This window comes from Lissotriton helveticus, chromosome 4_1, assembly GCF_964261635.1.
Source record: "Lissotriton helveticus chromosome 4_1, aLisHel1.1, whole genome shotgun sequence".
In the NCBI taxonomy this organism is placed as follows: Eukaryota; Metazoa; Chordata; class Amphibia; order Caudata; family Salamandridae; genus Lissotriton; species Lissotriton helveticus.
Window position 1 is genome coordinate 802,533,561 of NC_136063.1, and position 16,861 is coordinate 802,550,421.

Consider the following 16,861-nt stretch of genomic DNA (forward strand, 5'->3'; position numbering starts at 1 on the left):
ATTATGCCCTGCTTGATGACATGAGGGCGAAGGTGTGCATCCCTGGCAGTGGGATGCTGAAAAGAAATGTGGCAATTCAGAATTTCAGCCAGGGGTGGGCAAAACTGAGCAAGTTTATTTTGAAATTTTCTAGAAAATGTTTGGGAATTACATGAAATCGTGTTTCTAGAACAAAATTTCGTTTTCTGGCATCTTTCATTACTTTCACGTGAGGGCGCATCAGGTTTAAATCTTATGTGAGCTACTGACAGGAGAAAGGTTCTAGGAAAAGAAGGCCCCGGAGAAGCTTTTTTCTGCAAGAAAAAGTCTCCAGTGGATGAAAATCACACAAAATTGCGTAATGCAAAATGGCAGGCATTTAGCTGGCGTTAATTTAAATTTCGCCCAGGCCCAATTATAGCACTAGTGATTTGATTCAAATGAACACCTCATTACAAACTTCCTCTACGCTCGTAGTTTTTCCTTAACATCACAGGAACCATCTTCGAAATGTATGAGACAGTTCAGAAATGGAAGACACAAACACGGCGACAGATCGACCTGCAGCGTTTTGCTTGACGTGATTTTTTTTTTGTTATCATTGCAGGCAAAGTTTCAGCATTTTTTTCCACGAAAGGAGGACCTATATCGCAGTCACGCAGTTATATATTCCTACTTAGAAACTCTAAACGTTGTAAACATTGTGTTTGCCACTTTTGAAGTCCAGAAAGAAGCCACAGGTTAAAACGGCTTCCCTTCCGTTGCAATTGCCTCGACAATCTATATTCCTGTGTAAAAAGCTTGGTGTGTCCGGGGAGAATGAGAAAAGGGCTCACACTTTTTCGTGAGGACTGAGTGTCTGTATGGTGCGCTTGTTGGCTGGCAGTGAGTGTATTATTGCTGTGCTCAGCTGCCTGGCACACTCGTGACCTGCCAGGGAGGCTCACCGCCGCCGGCTCCTCTCTAGTGCCAGGCGCGGGTGACCGCCGAGGGGAGGGCGCCTTACCATCGCATCCGAGCCGTGCTGCTCCCGGGACGTGGGGAAGCGGACGTCCCTCACCGAGAGGCTGCGGATCTTCCCACGCACCATGGCTGAGTCCTAGAAGCTGCTCCTGCACCCAGAGCCCTAACCAGGAAGCCAGGCCGGGCCCCTCCCCTGCAGGAGGAGTTCCTAGAGGAGGCAGTTTTCGGACGAGGCCAGCCAACGAGTGGAGAGGAGAGGTGCTCTCATAGTACTCTGCTACTCCCGCCCTGTCAATATTTCGACTGCTGAGTACATCGCTCGTGCTGTGCATACTTGCATACAGAAACATGATTACAACTGGAATACATGACCAGCCACTGCTCTGTGCGCTCTGCAGTGAGGCCAATGTTTGGATGAGCATGTATTCTGAATACCTTTTTAACCCACGGTGACAAACTGACTTCCGCCTCAACTCCAGTGCTCTCAGTTGTGGCACTTTATACATACTGGCGGCGACTCAGTCACTTTATACATACTGGCGGCGACTCAGTTTAAAGTATGCACTAGAAAAGAGTAATAGGCTACACAAAAAAATACATCCTAGAAATAGCTATCACTCATTAGCAGGGAGGGTTCTTCAAAGTCGCCCTGGAGGACCGGACCCAAGCCACATTTTGAGCATAATACCAGGGCACGAGTCGGGGGTACACGCGGGTGGACCCACTATATTCCCAGGGTGGACGCCGTCCACCCTGTCAAGAAGTTGGGCCCCACTGAAAAGTATGCAAAATTTGTCCAGGTGTAATTTGCAAACACCAAACACCAGGACACATTCTGCAGAGCCTGCACGTTGTTGTCTGCTTTTGATCCACAACAATGTGCAGGCGGGGAGGGGGCTTTCTTATTTCAGACTCCTGCTGGACCCATTACAAAGGCCAAATCTGAGGGGGTCATCAGGCCTCCTTTTGTATCCTGGCTGGGAGCAGTCAGGAGCCTCACACCTACATACAAATGCAGCAGAGGGTAAACAAAGTCTCACACCTTGTTAGCACTTCACACTTACTTAAGAGAGGCAGCTTTTCACTTTGTTCAGTCCCTGTTTACAAGATGCGCATTTACTGTAAGAATGTCAGATGTGTTGGTCTTTCCCTGTATTTCCACAAAATAAATGTAATTTATATAGTGCTTACTACCCCTGAAGAGGCGTTGAAATAATTTAAATACCACTATTTTTTCTTTTAACCGCTTCGCTGCAGCACGCGGGGGTTGGGTGGACTGTGAGTGCGGCGCTGCTGTGCTCGTGACGGAACCACGCCGTCATGAGTCACGGACGGCGTGTGCTCATAACGGCGTGGTTCTGTCACGCCCCCCCGATCATTAATTTGCCCGCACAGCGCGGGAAATTAATGCCGCGTGGGCGGAGCGGCAGGCGCATGACAGAACCACGCCGCCCGTGGCTCATGACGGTGTGGTTCCGTCATGCGCACGCAAGGGGTTAAAGCACTATGGGCAGAGAAAGTTTACGCAGACAAAAGGCAACATTGTTTTATATGTAGCTTACAAAAGTGTGACTCTTCTGCCTAAATCAGGAGGGTTTCCCTATATACCCAAAATATGATCCAATGTATTCATGACAGGCATGTTAAACATATATATGAGGGCTTAAGATCTGATGTCACTTTTTATGTCACGCGCCGCGGTGTCACATGCCCTGTCACGTGCTGTGATGCCATTTGCATTCTGATTAACTATGTTAGTCCCCGACTTCTTTTATTAGGACTTGTGCCCTGCATAACCCCATTTAGATCAATCAGTCATTTGTAGAGCGCACTACTTACCCGCAAGGGTATCAAGGTGCTGGGAGGGGGGGTGCGCTACTGGTCAAACTGCCAGGTCTTGAGTAGCCTCCTGAAGGTCAGCAGGTCTTGGGTCTGCGTAGGCACAGTGGGAGGGTGTTCCAGGTCTTGGCGGCGAGGTGGGAGAAGGATCTCTCGCTGGTGGTTGTTCTTCAGATGCGAGGGAACGGTGGAGAGTGCGAGGGGCGGTGGAGAGTGCAAGGTCGGCGGAGCAGAGCTGGCGGTTGGGGATGTAGATGGAAAGTCATCTGTTGAGGTAGGCTGGGGTAGTCTTGTGGAGTGCCTTCTGTGCGTGGATGAGGAGCTTGAAGGATATCCTCTTGTTGACGGGTTTCTCAGGAGGGGGGTGATATGGCTGAGGCTCGGTACGTCGAGGATCAGTCAGGCAGAGGCGTTTTGGATGGGTTGCAGTCGTTTGATGAGCTTGGTCAGGCCTCCCGCATAGAGGGCGTTTCCGTAGTCGACTCTGCTGCGGACGAGGGCCTTGGTGACTGTTCTTCTTGTATCTGTCGGGATCCACCTGTAGATCTTGCGGAGCATGCGGATGGTGTTGAAGCAGGAGGAGGCGACGGCCTTGACTTGCTTGGTCATGGAGAGCGTTGAGTCGAGGATGATTCCCAGGTTGCTTGGGTGGTCGGTGGGTGTCGGGGCTGCCCCCAGTGCCCTTGGCCACCAGGTGTCATCTCAGGCTAAAGGGTTGAAGCCGAGGATGAGGACCTCTGTCATGTCCGTGTTCAGCTTCAGTCGGCTGATCTTCATCCAGTCGGCGACGGCCTTCATTCCTTTGTGGAGGTTAGATTTGGTGGTGATGGGTTCCTTGGTGAGGGAGAGGATCAGTTGAGTGTCGTCGGCATAGGAGATTTTGTTAAGGTCGTGCTGTTGGGCGACGTGTGCGAGCAGGGCCATGTAGATTTTGAACAGTGTCGGGCTGAGGGAAGATCCCTGGGGTATGCCGCAAATGATCTCGGAGGCTTCGGATCGGAATGGGGGGAGGTGGACGTTCTGGGTCCTGCCGGAAAGGAAGGAGGTGGTCCATTCCAGAGCCTTGTCTCGTATCCCTACGGCGTGGAGGTGTGCGCGTAGTGTGCGGTGGCAGACGGTGTCGAAGGCAGCGAAGAGGTCCAGGAACATGAGGGCAGCGGCCTCACCATTGTCCATCAGGGTCCTGATGTCATCGGTGGCGGCGATGAGGGCAGTCTCGGTGCTGTGGTTGCTGCGGAACCCTGACTAGGAAGGGTCCAGGATTCTGTTTTCTTCGAGGTATTGTCTGTTGACAATCTTCTCGATGACCGTGGCCGGGAACGGAAGCAGAGAGATAGGCCGGAAGTTCTTGAGGTCTCTAGGGTCCACCATGGGCTTTTTGAGTAGGGCGTTGATCTTGGCGTGTTTCCAGCTCTCTGCGAAGGTCGCGGTCTCGAGGGAGAGATTGATGACGTTGCCCGGATGGGGTGCGATGGAGCTGCTGGCTTTGTTGAAGATGTGGTGCGGGAATGGGTCTGATGGGGAGCCAGAGTGGATTGTGCTCATGGTCTTGATGTTGTCATTGATGCTCACGTTGGCCGAGGCTAGCAGGGGGTCATGGCCGATGGTGTGTGGAGAGTCTGTTGTGTTAATGTCTGTTGGGGCGGTCTGGGTGTTGAAGCTGTTGTGGATGTCTGCTATCTTGCGGTGGAAAAAAAGTGGCGAGGGAGTCGCACCGGGCTTGCGACGGCGGGATGTCGTTGGTGCTGGAGCTGGGGTTGGAGAGTTCCTTCACGATGTTGAAGAGCTCCTTGCTATTGTGTGCGTTGTTGTCGAGGCGGTCTTTGAAGGAGGTCCTCTTGGCAGTCCTGATGAGGTGATGGTGGTTGCGGATGGCGTCCTTGTGGGCTGCTTCGATGTCCGGAGTCGGTTCACTGTGCCATTTCTTCTTTAGTTTCCGGCATGCTCGCTTGAAGGCTAGGAGTTCTGGGGTGAACCAGCTGGCCCTCTTGCTGGTGTCTCTGTAGGAGGGTTTCTTCAGCGGGGCGAGGGTGTTGGCGCAGTCGTCGATCCAGCGCCTGAGGCTGTGGGCAGCGTCATTGGTGTTGGAGGGTTCGGTGGGTGGGCTGAGAGCGAGGTTTGCGTGTAGTTGGTCTTCGGTGATTTTGCTCCAGCAGCGGTGGGGGATCTGCTTGGTGCGGTGGTGTGTGGTGGGTTTCTGGAAGGTGAAGTAGATGCAGCGGCGGCCGGTCCAGAGGAGTTCTGTGGTGTGGCTGAAGGAGACGTGAGATCTTGAGGAGAAGACAGGGTAGTTGTTCATCGAGGTCTCTTTCAGAAAGGCGACGTCCGGGGATGAAGTGTCGAGCAGGTAACAGAGCTCGACGGCATGTTTGCATGTGGAGCGGGTGTTCAGTAGGATGCATCGGAGGTGATCGTGGCCTTTCTTGGCGGGTGGTTCGGTGGCTCTGAGGCTGGTGTAGCAGCTCCGGCAGGTGAAGGGGCGGGCGCGGGGACCAGGGGTTCTGGCGCTGGGCGCGGTCCTGGCGTGGACGGGCGCAGACCGGCTTGCCTTAGGCACTCCTTTCGGCCGCCATAGATGGGGAGGTGGGAGGGAGGAGCAGCTGGGAGGCGGGAGGCAGGGCAGGGGCAGCAAATGGGTGGTCGGGGGGGGGGCCCCGCAGGTGACGCAGCAGGAGCGTTGAGGGGCGACGAAGGGAGCAGAAGGTAGAAGGGCACCGAATTACAGGAGCAACAAGGGAACAGAAGGCAAAAACAGGTAAAGAATTACGGGGGTAACAAGGGAACAGAAGGCAAAAATGGGCAGAGAAACACAGGGGCAATGAAGTGAACAAAGGGAAACAACGGGCAGAGAAACACAGGGGCAACGAAGGGAACAGAAGGCAACAACAGGCAGAGAAACACGGGGACAGCGAGGGGAACAGAAGGAAGAGAGGGCACAGACCAAATACAGGCACCGGGGAAAAACAGACAACAGCAGTCAGAGACACCAAAATAACAATAAGGCAATACAATAAAGATACAGATGATGATACAAAACTACGGCCTACCACTGGACACCAGGGATGACGCGCAGGTGGTAGCCTGCGGGAGGAGGAGGAGGGCCTCGAACTTCCTCAGCAGCGGCAGCTGGGGCAAGGACACACAGGCGGTGCTGTGCGGAGGGGGAGCGACCTACCTAGCAGGGTCGCTCTCCTCACCGTGCAGCGGCCGCCATTTATGGGGAGGTGGGGGCAGCTGGGAGGGGGGAGGCAGGGCAGGGGTATAGAATGGGCGGTCGGGGGGGGGCGGGGCCGCATGGGATGCATCGGCTGGAGCGGTGAGTGGCGACGAAGTAGGCAGAAGACAGAAGGGACCGAATTACGGGGGCAACAAGGGAACAGAAGGCAAAAACGGGCAGAGAAATAAAGCATTTAGATAAATGTATTTATCTTAAATCTGAATTGGATCCGGCCCTCCAGGACCCACTTTGTTGAACCCTACACTTAAGAAATGCAAGATTTAGTAAAGCATGTGAAATGTAAACAGGAACTAAATCAGTGATTTATATTCAATGTTCAGTAATTGGATCAGTGTTTTTGCCAGTAATTTTAAGGACATGACTATAGGGCCCTGTTTTGGGGTCTGAGACCCTGAAGGACCTGGCCCACTTAAAGCCCTGTATATAGCGCTGACAGAAGAGCTTAAGCCACTTATGACATCCAATTGACCCCCAATGTTGGTCTGGGGAAAAAAATAGGCCCAGGCACCAAATAAAAGTGGCTCATTAGTGAACTAGAACATTAAAATAAAGTGGGCCATATTTACAAACTGGGGCAGTTTTAAACTTGTAAATACATGCAGTGTTTTGCAAAGTATGGGAGACTGCATATATTTATGCTTGCTGCATGCAATGCTTGTTTTAATATCAGGGAAATCTACAATAAAAACCGGCCCAGCATACAATAAAACAGGCTAACAAACGGCTAAAAAAAAGAGCCCACACACTGCCTAGTCAGGCCAGTCCATCGGGCACTGCCTGATTGCCCCATATACCAGTCCGACCTTGGTAACACCTTCTATCCCAGCTATTTAGTATCTGAAATTTCATTTTTAGAATAAGTATGGTTCAAAAATCCCATACACGCATTTTGTAGCAGAACGAAGCACTTCCACTTGAAATTGGAGAAAAGGTTTTGTAGGAAAAATAAAATAAGACTAGCCCACAATATCAAAACATTTACCTTACAACTCTGGAGTCTCCCTCGTAACTGGGGAGGGCTGCACGCATGACTTCCTTGCAGACAAAGTACAGCTGGTAACAGAATCAACTCTTGCGGAGGGAGGGCCAAAGTTTTAATTGTCCCAATTCCATGTGTGAATAGTTTGTCGAGTCCAGGGTTTTTCTTTGTACTCTTTTACTTACACTCCTGCTTATCCTATTATTCGGTGAAGGAAGTCTACATGTCCCAAAATGCAAAGAAAGCCATAAAGTGGACTAGTTACATGTCACTGGAACTGTGAAACTTGAAAGATATGTGAAGATGTCATATGTGATGTGATACACACAAAGGGTGAGGGGAGGAACGGTTGCATATAGATTAAACCACCACCAATCACGAGTAGCATTCAACCCAATTGTTTTTCGGCCACTGTACAAAAAGACAAAACTGCGCATACACACACACACACACACACACACTCTCTCCCTCGCTCTGTTTTGAAAGTTTATAAAAATCAAGTTCGTTTGCAAAATATAGTGTTTTTCATCACTTAGTACCCACACCAGTCCCCATTCCTCTCCTTTTCTACTGCCCCTTAAGCCCCTTTCATGCACCCTTCTAGTCGTATAATGTACTTTAAAATATTACATGCCAGAGTGACTGTTGAAAAATCTCAGGATAATAACCCCCCAATCTTACTGATTAAAGTTCGTCCCTGCTTTATGCATGAACTGTCATTTGTTGGTACTGCTGCGGTGCAATGGGTTTAATGAGGCTTATACAGACATTCTGTCTATCTTGTGCTAAGTTTCAGCTCTGTTCCTCCTTTTCCCTTCATCTTTCCCTCTCCCCATCTACGCATATCTTCTTTCCTTCTCTATCCCTCACTAGACCAATTATCTCTCTTTTTTACCCTAAAGTGTCCTCTTCCAAGTCCATCTTCCTACGACTTTCATGAGAGTTTTCAAATGACTCTACGACTGTTGTACTGAAATCATCCTATCCCATTCACCATTTGCATTCTGGTACTTCTAGCCATGTATTTGTATGGTGAGGTGCAAAAGTAGAAAAACAGGACTGAAAGAGCGAACTTTTCCCACCTAACTTGACACAACGTCCCCTTACCGTCCCGGTCTCTGCTTTACTGTTTCTCTAATGTAGCCACACTTCCCGTCAGCTCTTTCTGAGACTTTTTCCCCTCACACGGATCCGGTCCTCTCCACCTCGTTTTCTTTCCACATTTCTCGTGCTCTTCCTCCTACTATTTTGGCGCACCCTATATATCTTTCAGTTAGATTAGCTCTACAAATGACTTTTGACTTCCTCCTTTGTCCTCTGCCTCCCTCAGCCTCTTCCCCACTTCCTCCCAGTTTGTCTTCATTTCCCTTCCTTCCTCACCTTGCTCGCCATCAAATTACCCTCACCCCCTTATCTATACCCCGTCGAACAAGTTACTTACCTTTGGTAATGATATATCTGTAAGAAACATTAGTTAGTGATAGATTCCTTACCTTAGAATTACCCCCAGGCGTCAGAATGGATTCGGAAAATTTTCGTCAGCAGTATCCTTGCGCGTCGGAAGGTGGCGTCGTGCGGCTCCACATCAGTCGTTGGCATTGTGGTCGCCGAGATGACATTGCGGCAGCTACTTAGACGCCGCCCTCGCACACTGACATCAGTTCTGTACACAACTTTCCGCAGCAGGAACGCAGAGCCATGCAAGATACTGACCACATGTGCGTTGAAACTAGGGCCTGAAAAGGATGACCTTAACCCTTGAAATCAGTCCGCAGAATGGGAAAGATGGGTGGGGCGGTAAGGGATCTATCACTAACTGTTTCTTTTTTTCTTTTTCTTTTTTTTTATATCCTCATTTTGCGATTGTGTAGATAAGGAGGTTTCGGGAGTCTGATGATCTTTCGTTTTTTTGCCTTCACTGCCCCGTCATTGTCAGATGTCTTTGGGGAGTATCCCTTTCGATGTAATGATTCATCAGTTTTCTCCACTCACCCTTTATCGTTTTCAATAATTCCATTGTTTAGAGGGGGAGCTAGCCATCTTGGCTACTCGGCAGTAATAATTTCTGCCTAGAATTATTGTCATTGCCTTATTTTTTTTTTTTTTTTACAGATTTGTAGAGCGCATGGCTGCCCGTAAGCGTCCCAGCGCTAATTGATGAGAACCTGGTGGGAGGGGAGTATTATGGGAACAGCCATGTTTTGAGTGCTCTGCGGAATGAGATCAGAGTGGGTTGGGCTCTGATGTCTGGGGGGAGAGTGTTCCATAGTTTTGATGCATTGTATGAGAACATTCGGCCACCCGAGCGGGCCTTCTTTATCCTGGGGACGGAGGCTAGGTTAGAGTTCGTAGATCGTAGTGTTCTTTTAGTGGTATGAGGTGATATGAGGTTTTGTAGGACTGGGGGAGCCTTTCCATGTAAGATTTTGTAGGTTGTGCATAGTGCCTTGAATTGTACTCTCTCCTGAACAGGCAGCCAGTGCAGGGTTTTTAAAGCAGGTTTGGCTGAGCAACGGTGATGGGTTCCTGTAAGGAGGCGGGCGGCGGCATTTTGTACTGTTTGTAGTTTGGATAGTACTTTTTTTGGGGCCCCCAGGTAAAGGGCATTGCCGTAGTCTAAGCGCGACAGTACAAGACCATGGATTAGAAGTTTTTGGGAGTGAGCAGGGAGCAGGGGCAAAATCTTCCTAGCTGAGCGTAGGAGGGCGTGACATACCCCGGCAGTTTTCCTAGCTTGGGCGGTAAAATTAAGGCCCTCGTCCAGCCATACTCCAAGGCTCTTGATTTCAGATTTTGGAGAGGGTGGGGTACCCATGCATGGTGGCCAAAGGGATTGAGGTTGGTATAGGGCTTTATTGCCCAGGATCATTATCTCTGTCTTATTGCTGTTGAGCTTGAGGTGGGAGAGATTCATCCACTTGGTTATTTCACTTAGACAGGTTTGAAGGTTGGGGAGGGAGTGGTCATGCTGTCTTAAGGATACCACCAGCTGGGTATCATCAGCATAAGTTAGTAGCTTGATTCCGAAAGGTGCGACAATTTTTTCCAGGGGGGACATATACATATTAAAAAGGGTAGGGCTCAGGGAGGAGCCCTGGGGGACCCCACAGCTGATGGCGGTGGGTTTGGATGTGAAGTTGCCATCCGCTACCTGGAAGGATCTGCTCTCAAGAAAGGATACAAGCCAGGCCAAAGCCATTCCTGCGATTCCACTCTCACTGAGCCTAAGTATCAGTGTCGAATGGTTGACGGTGTCGAAGGCCGCACTCAGGTCTAGGAGGATCACTGCCACTGATCCTCCAGAGTCAATGATTTTCCTTGCTTCTTCGACTACCGCCAGCATCGCAGTTTCTGTGCTCTGGCCCGGTCGGAATCCTGTCTGGGAGGGCTGCAGGATCCCATTGGTCTCAAGATGATGGGATAGGCTGATGTTGATGTGTTTCTCCGCTATTTTACTTACACCAGGCAGCAAGGAGATTGGCCTGTAGTTGCCTAACTCCGTAGGGTCCAGTTGGGGTTTTTTAAGCAGTGCTTTTACCGTTGCTTTTTTCCAACTGGGGGGGACGATGCCGTGGGCAAGTGAGGTATTGATCACTTTTGTGAGATGAGGGAGAATAGTAGGCGCAACTAGTTTGAGGATGTTAAGTGGTGCGGGATCAGTAGGGCTACCACTTTTGATGGAGTGGAGTATGGGGAGGAGGGTTTCGGCTGTAAGCGGGGGGAAGTGCGTCAGAAGACACCCAGTGGTCTGTTTGAGACTGGGCTGGGCGGCGTCAGGGGAAGTGTCTAATGCTAGCGGAGGAAGTGAATTGATGATTTTTTTTATTTTCAGATTAAAGAAGTCTGCAAGGTCATTGCAGTGGGTGACTGATGCTTCAATCAAGGGGGGGGGGCTCCGGTACTTTAAGAAGTTTTTTTGCAATTAGAAATGTTTCCCGGGAGGAGTTGGTGGATGACCTTATTTTCTCATGAAAATAGTCGGCTTGTGCGGTTCTGAGTGCTTTTTTGTAGTTGAGAAGACTTTTTTTGTAATCGATTTTTTTAGAGGGGTCAAAATTCTTCCTCCAGTCTCTTTCTAATCTCTTGCAGGATTTCTTTAGAAGCTGTATTTCTTGGGTGAACCATGGGGAGGTAGTTTTAGTCCGGGGCTTGCCGGAGGGTTTTTTGGGGAGCGTACTTTCCAGTGTGTCTTCTATCCAGGAAGAGAATTCCGCGTCGGCGTGGATGGGGTTAGCGTCCAGTTTAGGGGGGGATCGTTCTAGCTGCAGTTTCCATTTTTCTGGATCGAGTTTAGACCAGGGACGTGTGGCCTTGTGAGGTGGGATGGTGGGACGTGGAGTAGGAGTCAGTTGCCAATTAAGTGGAATAAGGAAATGATCCGTCCAAGGTATCGGGATGGGATCCATGGTGGTTAGATTATTAATGTTGGAAAAAACCGGGTCCAAAAGATGGCCCAGTGAGTGGGTAGGTAGTCGACTTAGTAGTTTAAGTTGATGGTTTTCGAGGTCGGCTAGAAGGTCTGTGGCGGGTTTGGCTTCTGGGTTGTCAAAGTGAATATTTAGATCGCCCAGGACCATACAGGTAGAGTGTAAGGCGGCCAGTGAGTAGGTGTGTTCTGTGAGGGAGTCACAGAACTGGCCTAGGGGTCCAGGAGGGCAATAGATGAGGAGGCCCGATAAGGATTTGCAAGGGGAGACTTGGATTGAGAACAAGACATTTTCACAGTCTGAAAGGGGGCTGCCATGTAATCGGCATGAGAGGCGGTCTTTATATATTATAGCTACACCTCCGCCTTTCCCTTTAGGGCGGTCCATATGGTGAATTAGAAATCCCGGGGGTAGAGAGTTAACAATGTCGGGGGCAGAGTCCGGGCCCAACCATGTTTCGGTTAGAAAGAGCGTGTCAAGCTCATAGTTTTCCAGCAGCTGGTATATTTCTGCAGAGTGCTTAGGAAGCGATCTACAGTTGATCAGAGCCATGCGAAATGGAGCAGTTGGCGGATTCAGCGGCGGGGAGGGTGTAAATTTGTATGAGCAGTGGGCGCAGCGGTTGCAGGGGTGGTCCCCTGGGACTGAGTGGCAGCAGGGGGCCTCCAACTTTCTATTAAGAGATAGTAGTGCATCTCTCGGGTATCTGCGCGGGGGATGGATGGCGTTGTATGTGGTGTCTGGCTCTGAGCTCTGCCTAGCGCGGACGAGCGCAGACGAGCTTGCCTTAAGCGCGCCTTCGGCGCGCCATCGTCGCGCCCGCTGCGCTCGTCCGCTGCGCTTCCGGCAGAGACACATCGTTTATGCGAGATGATGATGGCGTTGGAGGGGGGCGTGGCCAGACAAGGTGGGCGTGTCTCGTGGCTCCCTCGCAAGCAGGAAATGGCGGCAGAACTGGGGTTTCTAACCGGGACAGCGTTAAAATCGGCTTCTCGGGAGAAATCAAGTAAGTGCCAGGGGAATTAAGCAGTATTTAAAAACACAGTATTTCACACTTTAAAATTCGTAAAATTAGTGGTCACAACTCCCGGCTTTCCGCCTCAGGAGGATCTCAATCAATAAGGCAGCGCTAGCGATCAGCGCGCTCTCTTTATACCTGGTGAGGGGGGGCGTGGCCAGCCGAGGTGGGCGTGTCTCGTGGCTCCCTCGCAAGCAGGAAATGGCGGCAGAACTGGGGTTTCTAACCGGGACAGCGTTAAAATCGGCTTCTCGGGAGAAATCAAGTAAGTGCCAGGGGAATTAAGCAGTATTTAAAAACACAGTATTTCACACTTTAAAATTCGTAAAATTAGTGGTCACAACTCCCGGCTTTCCGCCTCAGGAGGATCTCAATCAATAAGGCAGCGCTAGCGATCAGCGCGCTCTCTTTATACCTGGTGAGGGGGGGCGTGGCCAGCCGAGGTGGGCGTGTCTCGTGGCTCCCTCGCAAGCAGGAAATGGCGGCAGAACTGGGGTCTCTAACCGGGACAGCGTTAAAATCGGCTTCTCGGGAGAAATCAAGTAAGTGCCAGGGGAATTAAGCAGTATTTAAAAACACAGTATTTCACACTTTAAAATTCGTAAAATTAGTGGTCACAACTCCCGGCTTTCCGCCTCAGGAGGATCTCAATCAATAAGGCAGCGCTAGCGATCAGCGCGCTCTCTTTATACCTGGTGAGGGGGGCGTGGCCAGCCGAGGTGGGCGTGTCTCGTGGCTCCCTCGCAAGCAGGAAATGGCGGCAGAACTGGGGTTTCTAACCGGGACAGCGTTAAAATCGGCTTCTCGGGAGAAATCAAGTAAGTGCCAGGGGAATTAAGCAGTATTTAAAAACACAGTATTTCACACTTTAAAATTCGTAAAATTAGTGGTCACAACTCCCGGCTTTCCGCCTCAGGAGGATCTCAATCATTAAGGCAGCGCTAGCGATCAGCGCGCTCTCTTTATACCTGGTGAGGGGGGGCGTGGCCAGCCGAGGTGGGCGTGTCTCGTGGCTCCCTCGCAAGCAGGAAATGGCGGCAGAACTGGGGTTTCTAACCGGGACAGCGTTAAAATCGGCTTCTCGGGAGAAATCAAGTAAGTGCCAGGGGAATTAAGCAGTATTTAAAAACACAGTATTTCACACTTTAAAATTCGTAAAATTAGTGGTCACAACTCCCGGCTTTCCGCCTCAGGAGGATCTAATCATTGGATTTTATTTACCAGTGGCCCAGTAGGAGTTAATGATTTATTTGGAAGTGCTGTTCCCAAATTTCCCAGAAATGTATTCTTTTGGAATATTTCCCTTTTCTATCAAGCTTGTTAATTTTTAATATAGAATTTAACCAGTTTGCATGTGTTGGTGGTACTGGTTTAACCCAGTTAATACAAATCTCTCTCCTCGCTAGCAGTATCAGAACGAACAACAAGCTTTCCTGTTTTTTACTTAGTTTATTCGTACCGACATCTATGATGTTATATATCCCAAAGATAATAAGAGGGGTACTTACAGTTATGTGGGTTCCCAATACCATATTCAACGTCTTACCAATCTCAAGCCAGTAGTTGAATAGTGCGGGGCAGTTTTGGAACATATGGGTGTCATCCGCTCTTGCCTCTCCGCACTTAGGGCAGGACTTAATGTTGGTTCCTTTAAATGTTGACAGTCTTTTTGGGGTCCAATATGCTCGATGAATCGTGAACAAATGATTCCTCTTTAGTGAGGCTGGTTTTATACAGGACCAACATTTTTCCAGTGACTTTTGCCATACTAGCTCTAAGTCCAAATCATGATCAGGCATATCTTTCCTCCATGTTGATTCCGGGACCAAAAAGTCTTCTTCTCCAGACTCCATGAGTGCCCAATACCATTTTGATATTTCTTTCTTTGTTGGTGTTATTTTTATCATTTCATTTTCTAGACTCTCACTGCCCCTTTTTTCCTCTGGTAAAGATTTAGCCCAGTTGGTTAGTTGATAATATTTAAATTTTGCCATCTTGCCATCTGTAAGTTCGTATAGTTGATCCCACAGGATTATCTTTTTGTCTACTAACAATTGGGCCCATCTTTCAATTCCTGCTGTTTTAATTGGTACCGCTAGAGAGTCTTTTAGACATTCTGGTGTCCCTGGGGAATCCCATATTGGAGCCTTCGTACTATAATATGGCATGTTTACCGTGCTTCTAATCTGAATCCAAAGCGTTGTATAAAATCTTTAGTTTTATTTATTTTTAAAATTTTGGGTGGCCAAACTTAAATAGGAAGTGGTCTGTTCTTTCAGTCATATTCTGTAGGAAGCTTGGGTAGTATTGATGTTTCCTTAATAGTGGTCTAAAGTTCTTAAATTGAAACGACCTATAGTACTCAAATAAATCAGGACTAATTATTCCGCCTTGCTCTTTCTTCCTCCTAAGTTTACTCCAGGCTATTCTCGTACTTTTTGATGCCCAGATAAAGCTTGCTATTTCACCCTGGATCTTCTTTAAGGGATCTTTTTTAAACTCTAATGGGATTGTGTTGAAAAGGTAAGTAAACTTAGTGATGATGGTCATTTTTATCGCGTTGGATCTTCCCAAAAAGCTTAGTGGTAATCCCGTCCAGACTTTAAGAAGTCTTCTCATTTCCTTGGCGAATTTTGTCAAGTTTAATTGTGGGACTTTTTCAATTTCTTTTACCAGCGTAATTCCTAGGTATTTTATTTTATCCCTACTGTATGGTGTATTAGGATTGGTGTTCCAGGTCATCGCCTCAGTTTTCTCTTGGTTTGTTAAATAGCCTGAAACTTTACCAAAGTTGTTCATCATATCTTCTATTGCTTGGTAAGCGTCTTCATAATTATCTGTAAATACCATCAGATCATCCGCGTATAACGCTACTTTTTTTGACCAATTTTGATGTTTAAAGGGTGTGATTAGGGGATGGTTTCTAATCGAGCAGGCCAATGGTTCGATGTAAAGGTTAAAAAGTAGCGGCGACAGCGGGCAGCCTTGCCTTGTGCCTCGTTGTATCTCGATGTTACTAGTCAGGTTCCCGTTAACTATTATTTTTGCTCTCGGTTTGTTATATATTTCCCTTACCATGTGGCCAAAGCTTTTCCCCAGATTGTTTTTTTCGATAATTTCGTTTAGGAAAGCCCAGTTGACTATCGAAAGCTTTGGCCGCATCGTAGGTGAATATAGTTAAGGGTAGTTTTTCACAGGTGGCTACATCTATTGCTGCAAATAACTCATGGATGGTCTCATGAATTTGCCGCTCTTTTATAAAGCCCTTTTGGACTAAGTTAATCAATCTTGGCATTACCTTGGCTAGTCTTTTTGCTATGACTTGCATAAATAATTTATAGTCACAGTTGAGTAATGATATGGGTCTATAAGACTCGCACAACTTTGGATTTTTTCCAGGTTTTAGGATAATGCTAATTGTCGCGTCGTTCCAGGTGTCAGGGATGTTTTCGTGGTCCAAATATATCTTATTCATTAATTCCGTTAATTGATCGACTAGAGATTCTTTTAACGCCATGTAAAACTAATTTGGAAGCGCATCAGGGCCAGCGGCTTTTCCTCTTTTCAGGCCACTTATAGCCGCTCTAACTTCCTCAGGCTTGATTTCGCAATTTAGTTCTATCATTTCTTCTTCTGTTAATGTTGGAAGGGGGACAGCCTCAAGATAGTTCCTGATTTGTTCTTTGGTTGGATTTGTATCTTCTTTGTATATGCCAGAGAAGAATTTTGAGAACTCCTGTCTTATTACAGTATCTTCTGAGCTTTGTGACGTTTGGTCTTGGATCTGGATGCATGGTATGTTGTTTCTTGACTGATCTGTTTTTGTTCTCCATGCCAACATTTTTCCGCATCCTTCCCCATATTCATAACTGGCTAATTTGCCGTTTTCCCATTTTTCTCTCACTATGTTTTCCAAGTAATTTGCCAGAGTCTCTTTAAGCTTTCGGTGTTTTTCTTCTAAATATTCCTTTGGTTCCAAGTAGGTTCCCTTCTCTAGTTGTATCTCCACTGCTTTGATGTCCGATTCCATTTTTTTGATTTCTAGTTTCTTTATTTTTGTATTATGCGCTCCTAAACTAAGTAACTTTCCCCTTACCACAGCTTTATAAGCGTCCCAATTTATTCGTTTCGATGTGCCAATTGCATTATCCTCGAAGTAGTGTGCTGAGGAAATTTCTAGCTGGTTTACATTTTGTGCGTTTTTAAATATAGACCGATCTACTGTCCATCTAGGTGGGGTTATATTTTTTGGTAGTGAAAGAGTTAATTGTACCGCCGAATGGTCAGACAAGTGTGCGGGGAGGTGTTCAATGCCTTTGACACTGCCTTGGAGACTCCTATTTAGAAGAAAAAGTCTATTCTTGATCTATGGCCTAATTTTTTATTGTGGAAAGTAAAAGGGTGCGTTTTTTCTCCTT

The 16,861-nt window shown here is 48.1% G+C and overlaps 1 protein-coding gene across 2 annotated transcripts in view; it reads right to left on the reverse strand.

The window, feature by feature from the left end:
- ENOSF1 (enolase superfamily member 1) overlaps positions 1-1,136 on the reverse strand; it is a 238,364-nt gene extending 237,228 nt beyond the window's left edge. The window contains exon 1 of one of the 2 annotated variants that reach the window (XM_078687452.1): positions 986-1,136. In XM_078687452.1, the coding sequence (XP_078543578.1) occupies positions 986-1,069 (84 nt within the window). In that variant the 5' untranslated portion in view covers positions 1,070-1,136. The remainder of the gene's footprint in view (positions 1-985) is intronic. The other variant, XM_078687453.1, reaches the window with a different exon arrangement.
- Positions 1,137-16,861: the final 15,725 nt, after the last annotated feature.